This window comes from Varanus komodoensis, unplaced genomic scaffold, assembly GCF_004798865.1.
Source record: "Varanus komodoensis strain SLA01 unplaced genomic scaffold, ASM479886v1 scaffold114, whole genome shotgun sequence".
Classification (NCBI taxonomy): Eukaryota; Metazoa; Chordata; class Lepidosauria; order Squamata; family Varanidae; genus Varanus; species Varanus komodoensis.
Genome location: NW_025335328.1, coordinates 328946 through 339607, shown reverse-complemented (window position 1 = coordinate 339607; position 10662 = coordinate 328946). Strand labels below are relative to the sequence as shown.

The 10662-nt window shown below is 67.8% G+C and overlaps 2 protein-coding genes across 2 annotated transcripts in view; one reads left to right on the top strand and one right to left on the bottom strand.

Annotated features, from left to right (window-relative positions):
- The window catches only part of ABHD1 (abhydrolase domain containing 1), an 8616-nt gene extending 4287 nt beyond the window's left edge, over positions 1–4329 (top strand). Inside the window, exons 2-9 of the mRNA XM_044421059.1 lie at positions 579–739; positions 855–1040; positions 1221–1266; positions 1405–1517; positions 3216–3389; positions 3567–3615; positions 3689–3854; positions 3938–4329. Coding sequence (XP_044276994.1) covers positions 579–739; positions 855–1040; positions 1221–1266; positions 1405–1517; positions 3216–3389; positions 3567–3615; positions 3689–3854; positions 3938–4170 — 1128 coding nt within the window. The 3' untranslated portion in view covers positions 4171–4329. The remainder of the gene's footprint in view (positions 1–578; positions 740–854; positions 1041–1220; positions 1267–1404; positions 1518–3215; positions 3390–3566; positions 3616–3688; positions 3855–3937) is intronic.
- A 3723-nt stretch (positions 4330–8052) lies between these two features.
- PREB (prolactin regulatory element binding) overlaps positions 8053–10662 on the bottom strand; it is a 3057-nt gene continuing 447 nt past the window's right edge. Inside the window, exons 2-8 of the mRNA XM_044421095.1 lie at positions 10465–10662; positions 10253–10333; positions 9659–9783; positions 9408–9581; positions 9095–9167; positions 8597–8747; positions 8053–8469 (exon numbers count right to left, since the gene is read on the bottom strand). The exon at positions 10465–10662 is cut by the window's right edge and continues 213 nt beyond it. Coding sequence (XP_044277030.1) covers positions 8375–8469; positions 8597–8747; positions 9095–9167; positions 9408–9581; positions 9659–9783; positions 10253–10333; positions 10465–10662 — 897 coding nt within the window. The 3' untranslated portion in view covers positions 8053–8374. The remainder of the gene's footprint in view (positions 8470–8596; positions 8748–9094; positions 9168–9407; positions 9582–9658; positions 9784–10252; positions 10334–10464) is intronic.

Here is a 10662-nt window from a genome sequence, read left to right as displayed (position 1 = left end):
GCAGTTTCACTCTGCTTTCTCGGTATCGGGCTTTGCACGCCCTCAGAGGCACGCCTCCCCGCCGTCCCCATTAGCTGGGGCGCCTTAAGGTGGCTGCCTGCCCTGGGAAACCGGTTCCGGAGCTCTCAGCCGCGCACCAGCCCGGGCAGCCCTTCGCTACCGAAACCCGAGTCGCCCTCCCCGCCCGCGCGCTGGCATGGCCGGGCCTGGCGGGCGGCGCCTCCTGCTCTCCCGGCACGGCGCGCCGCCCCCCCGCGCGAGGGCATCGCTGCCGGCGGCCGTGGGAACGGAGGCGGCCGCCTCTCCCGTCCTGCCGGCAGGCTTCCGCCCAGCAGCACGACGCTGCTTCCCGCAGCGGGCCCGGGCCCGGGCGGGGACCCGGCGGGCGTGCACCGGCCCTGCCTTGCTCCCCGCCGCCCGGGCCGCGCTCGCCGCTCGTGGCCCCAGCAGGGGGCGGGCGGGGCGAGCCGAGCCGAGCCGCCGTGCTGCTGGGGAGGGCTCTCCCGCGGGGGGGGCTGTAAGGCTGGCCCCGGGTCCTTTGCCAGCGCCCACCGGCGCCTCCCTCTTGCCCCGCGCAGCGCCCCCTGCTGGTGGCGGGGGAGCCCTTCCGCGCCTTCCTGGAGAAGCACTGCCCCATCGTGAGCGAGCCCTTCCGCCCCACGCCGTGGTGCTTCGAGGGCCGCCTGCAGACCATCGTCCACGCCTTCCTCAAGTCCCGCCCGCTCGTCCACTACCGCAGGTGGGTGCGCGGCGGCGGGTGGGTGCGCGGCGGCGCAGCAGCGAGCCGCTCGGCGCTTCGCCCCGGGCGCCCGCCTGTCGGTGCAGCCTCAGCCTCCCGCTCCGCTCCCCTCCAGCGAGGCGCTCCGGACGGCTGACGGCGGGCAGGTGGTGCTGGACTGGGCCGAGGACGGCGGCTGGAGCGACAGCCTGGCCGACCCCAAGGGCTGCCCCATCGTCCTCTTCCTGCCGGGGCTGACGGGCAACAGCCGGGAGGCCTACATCCTGCACATGGTGCGCAGCACCCTGCAGCTGGGCTACAGGTGAGAGCCGGGTGCAGCCGGGCGGTGGGCGGGTGTCCTGCCTCTGCACAGGGAGCCCCGCAGCTGGGGCTGGAGACCCGGCCCGTTGCGGCCAGGGGGCTGGTGTGCTGGTCAGAGGGCGAGGGGCCGGCTGGGGGAGGCCCGGGGCCGGGCAGGGCTGACCCCCCTCTCCCCCCCCAGGGCCGCTGTGTTCAACAACCGGGGCTGTGGAGGAAGCGAGCTGCTGGTGAGTGCCGCCCCCCCCCCCGCCCGCTGGTGCTCCGGGAGCCTTGTGGGGGCCATGCCCCGGGGACACACGCTCCCTTGCGGTCTTCTGGAGAGGACTGCACGCAGCCTCCGACCCCCTCCCGCCCCTCTCCCCCAGACGCACCGGGCCTTCTGTGCGGACCACACCGAGGACCTGGAGCTGGTGGTGCGGCACATCGGGAGCCGGTTCCCGCAGGCGCCCCTGATGGCTGTCGGGGTTTCTCTGGGCGGGTGAGGCTGCGGCCAGGCAAAAGCTCGCATGCGAGGGAAGGAAGCCGGGGCTGGGGGGAGATGTGGGGGGGGCGGGGGACCCGGGGGGGGGGGGCTGGGGGCCCAGCTTCCTTGGCGCTCAGGGCTCTCCCTTGCAATCGACCACTGCCTGGGAGAGGCCCCGGAATGCCTCCCTTGTTCGCTGCAGTTTTGGGGTCCCGTGCTCTCCCCCACAGCCGGCTCAGGTGAAGACACAGCCTGCGAGGGGAGCCCTGCCCGTGTCTCCCGTCTTGACGAACCGCCCCAGCCCGTGAGATGCAAACGGTGTTCGGGGTGACGTGGAGCAGGGTCGTTCCTCGGCCGCCCAGTCGCCCTTCCCAGGAATGCTGATGGACCTGCTCACCCGACGCCCTGGAATGCTGGGAAGGACAGGCCTCCTCTGAGGGGACCTCCCAGGCTCCCCCCGGGGCCGGGGGCTGTGCTGGCTGCGTGTGTTGTGGCCACTGGGAAGACACAGAGCGTGTGTCCCTTGCAAGGACCCCGCTGCGCCGGGGCAGGACGCCGAGATGCTGGCTGGAGGCCGGTGGGCCGCCAGAGCACCCCCCCCCCCCCGGCAGGCCGGCCCTCTGCGGCCTCCGCGCTTGCAGGCCGGGTCACGTGATGCTTCTGCAGGTGCAGCCCGCACCCTTGTCCGAAGATTGCTCCAGGAGGGAGCTGGTGACTTCTTCACATGCTTGGCAAACGCTTGCGCAGAGGAGACAAAATCAGCAAGATGCGGCGGGCAGGCTGGCTACAGCTGCCGGTCACGGGGGGTCCTGGCACTGCAGCCCCTGCCCCACGGAGCTGGCCTGCTGACGCTGCCCGGCACTGGGGCAGCGGCACACAAAGGCCGCCGGGGCGCTGCCAGACTCTCCCGGCTCCTCCGGGCCCGGCCTGCCCTCTCTGGTCTCAGCTGCCCTTTCGAAAGGCATTAGTGGCCTTGTGCCCGCAAGGAGTCGGGACCCGGAACCAATTCGCAGAAGTGGGGAAGCAGAAGTGGGAGGGGGCAGCCTGCTGCAGTTAGGAATGGTTCGCCGGGGGTACCGAGGCCCTCGCTCCTGGCACTTCTGGCTGCGGGGCACCCCGGTGGGGCTCGAGAGCCGAAGCGGCGAGCGGCGGCAAGTCTGTGGCTTGCCCACCTGCCGCTAAATGGTGCCAGTCGGGAAAGCCGCCCTGCACGCCGTTGCCAACCCGAGCAGCCCTGTCCAGCACGTTGCTCTTCCTGCGCCATCCTTGCAGGGGAGGCCACTCAAAAGCGGCACCAGGAGCAGCACCCACAGCTGCCTGGGGGATCTCTGGGGGGCACAGGAGCTGCCCTGCACCTCGGCCCAGCAGACATGGCTGCCCTCTTCTGCTGAGGGTGGATCGCAGCAGGGGAGGTTGTGGCCACCGAGGCGGGGGGCTGGGAGGCCCACAGGCCACTTAAGCTTCCCGTCCCAACGGAGCAAAGCTCAGGGAGCCAAGGTTCACCTGGGATGCCAGGAAGCACTTCCTGACGGTTAGGACCCGGAGGGTGTGGAATGGGCTCCCACGGGAGGTGGTTGAGGCCCCATCGGTGCGGGTGTTCAAAGACAGGCTGGACGTGCACATGGTGGGCATGTCGTAAGCAGAGCCAGGGGTCAGACTAGATGGCCCGGAAGGTCCCTCCTGACTCGCGCTGTTTCTGTGTCCCCCGGGCAGGATGCTGGTGCTCAACTACCTGGGCCAGAAGGGCCAGCAGGCAGGGCTCGTGGCCGCCATGACCTGCTCCGTCACCTGGGACTCTGCTGCGTCCATCGCCTCCCTCGAGAGGCCGCTCAACCTCGTGCTCTTCAACCAGCGGCTCACGGCCAACCTGCGCAGGCTGGTCCAGCGGTATGGCTGCTTTGGGGTCCTCCCAGAGGGGCACCACCGCTGCCCCGGCTTGGCTCGGCTCGGAGTGGGAGGCTCGGTGGGGCAGGGAGGCCACTCCCGAGGTGCACCCCCCCACCCCGGGGCCTGCTGGGCGGCGTGGCCCGTCCCGCTCCCCTGACTGGCCCTCCCTCTTCTCAGGCACAGGATGGTCATCGCCCGGGAGCTCGACGTGGACCACGTGCTGCAGGTACTGCGCCCCCCCGCAGCCCCCGCCTCAGCCGCCCCGCGTGCCGAGCACCGACGCCTTCTCTGCCCCCCAGGCCCGCAGCATCCGGGAGTTTGACGAGCGCTACACCACGGTGGCCTTCGGGTACGACTCGTGCGAGGACTACTACCGGGCCGCCAGCCCCCGCCGCAAGGTGCACGGCATCCGGGTGCCGGTGCTGTGCCTCAACGCCTCGGACGACCCCTTCTCCCCGCGGCACGGTGAGTCGCGCCTCTGGCCCGGGCGGCCCCGGGGCAGCGGGGTCCCCGCAGCGCGCGTGACTGGCAAGACGCCTTCCTTGCAGCTCTCCCCGTGGAGGAGGCCCAGCGAGTCCCCGCCCTGGCCCTGCTGGTGACGGCGAGAGGCGGCCACATCGGCTTTCTGGAGGGCCTCCTGCCGCGCCACCAGAGCTACATGGACCGCGTCCTGGCCCAGTTTGTGCGCGCAGCCTTTGAGCACCGGGAGGCCCTGGCGGCCGCCGTGGAAGGGCGGCCACCGCTCTGCGAGGAATCGGAGACCCGGCAGGACAGCGCCTGAGCGGAACCCGGAGACGCCACCTGTGCCCTCCCTCTCTGCTGGCTGCCCCGGACTTGCTGCCCCGGCAGGAGGGGCCTGCGGGGGAGCAGTGGCCCCTGCCCTGCCTGCGGGGCTGCCGGGAACACAGAGCACAGCCCAATACAGGAGCTTTTCTCGCCATGTGGCCCAAGGCTGTCCTGTTTCGAGTGTGAAGGAACCGCGCCAGCCTGAGGCGGCGGCCCGGGGGTCGGTGCCGCCCAAGGGGAGGGCTGCTCAGGCCAAGCGCAGGGCGGAAGGCCGCCTGGCCAGCGGCCTTCCGGGAAGCCTCGCCCTCTGCAGGGAACTCCCTGCTCATCGTTTGGCAGTGACACGGTTGAAGAGAGGCACACGAGATCATGGGCTCGCGGCCCCTCCTTGCCCCCCACAGCTGGCTGGTGGTCAGAGGAGGCAGTGGCACGCCCCCCCAGGTGGGCAGCGGCCTTTGCCATCAGGTGCAGCTGCTGGAGAACGGCCCATTCCTCCGAGCCAGGTGGGGCTCAGAGACGCCCCTCCAACTGCCCCGGGAGCGCAGGACTGGGCCGGCCCTGCCCTCTGCGCACCCCGTGCCGAGCCATCGCTCCCCTGCGTTAGAGGCTGCGCCACACAGCACAAGCCACCCCCCCCCATGAGTCTGGCCGTCATCCAGGCACACACCAGCCTCGCTGCACACACAGGCCTTGTGCGCATGCTCCCGGGGACGGTTCGCTCTGTTGAGCACACGCTGTGCACACAAAAGGCTCTGGGCCTGATGTACGGCATCCCTGGCGCGCAAGACTCTTGCAGGAAACGGGGTGCCTGTCAGCAGACGGCCCTGCAGAGGACCCGGGGTTGGGCTCCACGTCCACGCCGGGCCCCGTGCTGCCCCAGCCATGCAGAGACCTCCGGAGCACAGACGACACCTTTGCCCACCATTTGGCCTCCGGGAAAGCACCCCAGCATCCTCCCAGCCATCGGAGCAAGGACACGCTCCCACCTGGAGCAGCACATGAGGCCGGCTGGCACTCCCACGCTGCCAGTGTCCACGAGGGTTCCTGCAAGGAGCCCCCGCAGGGCAGCAGCACGGTCCAGCACCCCTCGACGGCCTGCAGGTCAGCTGGTGCATTCCGTGGCTTGCCCTGCAGCCACGTGGGCCGAGGCTCTTCCTGCCCCGGAGGGCCAGCGGCTGGGGCCTGAATGCTCTTCCGCTGCTCAGCAGGCGGCCAGGAGCATCCCGGGGCTGCTCCTGGGCCCCAGCAAACCCCCGAGGCCGGCTCCCCTTGCTGCACTGCCAGCGGAGCACGCGGATGCTTCCAGGGCCCCAGAAGCACGGGGAGCTGCGTGCCTTTCACAATCCGGTGGAAAGGGTCACCCGGCCGGGGTGGGAGGTGGAGCAGGAGAGCAGCCGCTGGGAGGGCAGGTGCCCGCCGCCGAGTGACGCCAGCAGTGGCCCCACAGCCAGTCCTGGCCAGCGGCTCCTGGGCCACCGGCCCCTGCATCCTGGGCCCTCCCAGGCTCGGCTCGGCTCTGCGTGTGCTCATGGCAGCCTTGGAGGCTCGCCCAGCTCGAGCGTGTCTCGTGCACGGTGTGGAGGAGAGCCGGTGTGGCCCGGGTGCCGGGCTGGGGAGGTGGGAGGTCTGCTCTCTAGTCCCCACTAGGCCCTGAGGTTCCCTGGATGGGTTTGGGGCAGGCGTTCAGTCGCAGCCCAACCTACCTCGCAGGACGGCTGTTGTGAGGAAAAACTGGAGCTGGCTCAGCCGCCTCGGTTCCTCACAAGAGGGAAAAGCAGGAAAGAAAAGCAATGCAGTAACGAAGACCAACAGCAGAACTACTGCTAGTAGGAGCCGCCCTCTGGGGTGCACACCTCGCCACGGTGAGGGGGTCCGAAGGAGTCCGAGAAGCTGCGAGCAATGCTAGCTGCGGTGCAGCGCGCAAGAGCACGGGACGGGAACTCTGGGCTCCAGTCCCCACTCGGCCACGCAGCTCACTGGGTGACGTCGGGCCAGTCATGGACTCAGCCCAGTCTACCTGACGGGCTTGTTGTTGAAGATAGGAGACGATGGAGAGGAAGTGGAGAATTATGCAAGCTACCCCGAGATTCTTGGAAGGAAGAAAGGTAGCATATAAATGTAATATATAATGCTGCCCGGAGGCCAGACTCTCTGGCCGGTCTCCTAGCATGCTTGCTCAAGGTGAAGTGCCCACTCTCTGAAAGAGGGACACTCCCACCAGCAGAACCAGGAAGTACCTCTGGGATGGGGGTGGAGAAGTGGCAGCACATGAAGGCCACACTGGGGTGGGGGGATCTCTCCCAGTGTCGCTCAAGCGAACTCATGATCCTGTTAAGCAAGAGGAGGAAACGGCAAGCCGCTTCTGCCACTCCCTCCCACCAAACGCCTCCAAGGGAGCAGCCCAGAATGAAGCAAGCAGGCAGGCAAGCAGTGCCACCAGAAGGCGAGGCCCCCGGCAAGCTGCCGGGGAAGGGCACGGGACAAGCACAAGCGGTGCTGCTGCGAACAGCACAACCAGGTCACCAAGAACATCTAGCAGCCGACTTGCACGGACGTGAGAGGAGAGTCTGTCCTGGTGTGGAAATTCCACTGTGCGCAAGAAACTGCTGCTGGGACAGAATGTGGAGACTGAATCGCTCTGGGTGGGCAAAGGCGTCAGACGAGGGCTATTTTATCTCCCCGCCTGTTCAACCTGCATGCAGGACATACCACAAGAAACATCGGATTAGGTTCGGAAAAAATAGTGAAAATTAGCGCAAGACATTAAAAAGGTAAGCTTCGCAAAATATGCCACCTTACTGGCAGAAAGCCATGATGGCCTGAAATGACTCCTGATGAAAGTTTTTCAAAGTGCAAAAGTAGGAATGTAGCTGAGAAGAAAATAAAAATCACAACTATAGAAGTTCACTGCCAAGAATGAAGGAACAGAAATTGTCAAAGACACACCTTGGCTCAGTCAACGACTCAAAGGGAGAGGGCAGCCATGAATGGACTAAAATTTAGAAGGGGAGCAATGAAGGAACTGGGAGAGACCCAATGTAAGGGCCTTTCACTGCAAACCAAGGCCGAGCTGATTTGCATCATTATCTTCCCGAGCAATTTGGATGTTGGACAATGAAGCAAGCTGACCAGAAGAAAATTGATGTGCTTGAAACATGACGCTGAAGCAGAGTTTGGTCAATACCCTGAATGGACAGACAGATGAACAACTGGATGAGATGGACAGGGTGGCGTGTCCTGCACAGCAGGGGCTGGACCTGGCGGCCTTCTGGCCCCTCCCAGCCCTGCCATTCTGGGCTCCTTGATTCTAATGGGTCCTGGATCGAGTCTGGCCGGAGCTTCCACGAGAGGCAACAGGGCCCAAGCGGAGGCCGTCCTACTTTGGGCACGTCAGAACGCAGAACTCTCTGAAGACCGTCATGCCAGGGAAAGCAAAGGGAGGAGGAGGAACGGAAGGCCAAACGTGAGACGGGCCGACTCCACAGGGAAGCCATGGCCTTGCAGGAGCAGCAGAGCTGCCAAGGAGAGCGCGCGGGGGAGAGCCGTCCTTCACAGGGTTGCCGGAGCTCAGAATCGGCTTGGCGGTGCATCGCCACAGTAGTGGTCCTTGCAATCGATCGATCAATCAATCGATCGATCAATCAATCAAAGAAATGTGGTTTAGGCACGACTGCCCTCTCAGCCGTTCCTCCCACAAGGAGAGGATTCCCGGGAAGCCCCGCCCCGGGATCCTGCCCGCTTGTTCCAGGCACCTCGAGGGAGCTCCACACCTGGCAAGGGCCGTGGCCACCTCTGCGCAGCCACGGGAGGGGGCGGCCCCGCGCAAGCCACGCGGACACGGAAGGCAGCTGGCGAGAGACACAGCCGGGCAAGAGTGTCGCTTCATCAGCCTGTTTAATCAGAGCTGCAAGAGTCCGGCGTCACTCTGGCCCGGACCGGGTGGCCAAGGCAGGAATGTTTCCAGCAGCTCCAACCGAAGTGGGGGAGTGCGACTCCCGTGCCTGCGCTCGTCACGGCCACCGGGCGGCACTCGTGCACCTCGCGTCTCCTCCGTGGGCTCAGCCAGGCACCCCGGCCCTGCCGCCCGCGGGGAGGCCTCGCCCGGCTTCCGGGGCTTCTCCCAGTCCGCAGTCCTCGGGCACGGCAGGGCGCAGGAGGTCCCTGGGACTTCGCAAGTGCCTGGCCAAGGCGGCGGCTGGTCAGAGGAGCCCGGGGAAGGCCGACTGCAGCAGCAGGACCGCGCCCACGACGAGCCCCGCGCAGAGCAGCAGCAGCAGCCCGACGGGGAAGCTCCCTGCAAAGAGAGGGCCATGAGCCGGGGCAGGCGGGCGGGCCACACGGCCACGCCAAGCGCTTCCAGGCTGGACGCCCACGTGGCTGCAGACAGGCAGCGGCACCCCCCCCCCCCGGCCCGGGACGTCTCCCGCAGCGGATCTGGTGCAGGTGGCAGCGGCTGTCCACAGCCACGCTCAGCAGGGCCGCCTCGTGGCTCTTGAGCAAGTCTGGGGTCTCCGGCAGGAAGGCCACCGCCGTGACCACGATGCCGTGGGCCTCCTTCACATAGTACAACCTCTGCGGGAGCAGAACGGGGCCTTGAGAAGGGGCGGTGCTGTGGCAGACACGACCTCGCGAAGCGGGGCTGGGGGCAGGCCTCCCGCAGCGCGTGGAGCTCCTGGGCGAGGGAGGCTGGCCAGGGAATTGGCTACCCCCTTGGCCCTTCTCTCTGCCCGCGCCCGCTCCAGCAGCCCCTGCCGCCAGCCCCATCTGGCCTGCTCTGCAGCCCTGCCCCGGCCCTGCCCCAGCCCCCGGGCTCTAGCCCGCTCCTGCACGGGCCGTGCCTCATTTTGGCCTTGGGCACTGGCCGGCCTGCCCGGCGAGCCACACAAGGCGCACATGCAACCGCTCCAGGGGATGCTTACCTGCAGAGAGAAGGCCACAAAGATCGCCACGGAGCCGGTGACGGTGCCCAGACCCAGGAAGGTGCCCGTGTCGCTGCAAGCAAGGCAGGCAGAGGCACAAGCTGAGCTCCAGACTCCAACACACGCACGCTTCCCACAGCCAGGCGGATCATGTCCTGGAGGGCTGGGACGCGGCCATGCCTTGCTAGAGGCGGCGGCAGGGCCCTCCCCCCCCACCCTGCACCAGGTCAGCCGCCCACGGCACCCCTCCGGCCCAGCTGCAGGATTTGCCCCCCATGCCCGGGGGACAGGTGCGGGGAGGCGCTGGGCCTACCTGACGGACAGGCAGGAGACGACCTCGTTGCCGCAGGGCTGGGTGAGCAGCGGCAGGAAGCTGTGCCCGTCCCACTTGGTGATGTAGCAGGGGGGCAGCCGCCGCTCCCGCTTGTAGGGGATCTGCACCGTGTAGAGCCGCAGGGCCTTGGGCTGGTCCTCCACCACCCCAAACCTGGACCAGAAGGAGGGGGAGTCAACGGACAGGCTGCGCACCTCAGGCAAGGAGCAGCCCCCCGCCGGGCTCACTACCTGCAGGCCTGGTAGCGGTAGGCCTTGTCGGGGATGCCCGGGAGGTTCTCGTTCCAGTGCAGCGCTGTCACCATTTGGTCCCGCTGCCACACGCAGCACTGGAAGTCCCGACCCACCGTCACCGCCTGTGGGAGAGCAAGAGGACAGGGCTCAGGCACGCACCAGCAGGCCGCACGAGGAATCCCGCCCAGTCTTTATGTGGGGAGACTTGTGCCTGCAGCAGCGCAGCTTCCCCTCGTCCCACTTAAGACCAGGTACTGTGCGCGGCTCTTTCCGCGTTCTGCCTCCTTGGGAGCAGGCGGCCACGTTCCAAGCCCAGACAAGGAGCCCCCTGCCCTTGCTCGAGAAGGCTGCAAAGTGCCTCTGTCCTGCTCCAGGGAAAGCGCCTCCTTGACGCTCTTGAGGTCGCCCATCTGGGCCGGGCGGGAGGGGAAGGGCCCCGGCGCTGGCCCCACACCTCCCCCACCCCCTGCCCGCACAGGCCCTGGGGTGCATCTGGGGGCTCAGCGCAGCAACCAGCGAGTTCCTCAGAGAGCCCCCCAGCTCTTGGGAACCCAGGTGTCCGGGCCCGGGAGGGGCCTGAAGCCTCCTCACCTTGTGGTCGGGGCTCAGCGCGATGTCCTCGATCTCCCCCTTGTGCGCCTGGAACTCAAGGATCTTCTTCATGCTGGGGAACTGCAGAAACGGCCAGGAGAGGAGCCATGCACCACCGGCACCCCAGGGGCAGGTGCGGCCCCGCGGGACGAGAGCCGGCGAGCCTGGCCGGCAGGGAGAGGCCCCGCGCCCCCAACCGCCCCGGGCCCTACCTCCCAGACCCGCAGGAAGCCGTCCACGCCGCCCGTGGCCAGGAGGGAGTGGTCGTCGCTGAAGCACACGGCCTTCTGCAGGGCGTCCGGGCTGGTGTCGCTCTGCACGCAGTGCAGCGTCTCCACGGCCACCTCGCTCGCCTCGTGGCGCGTCCCGCCGCCGCCGCCGCCGCTGCCCGGCCCGCTGGGGGCGCGCGC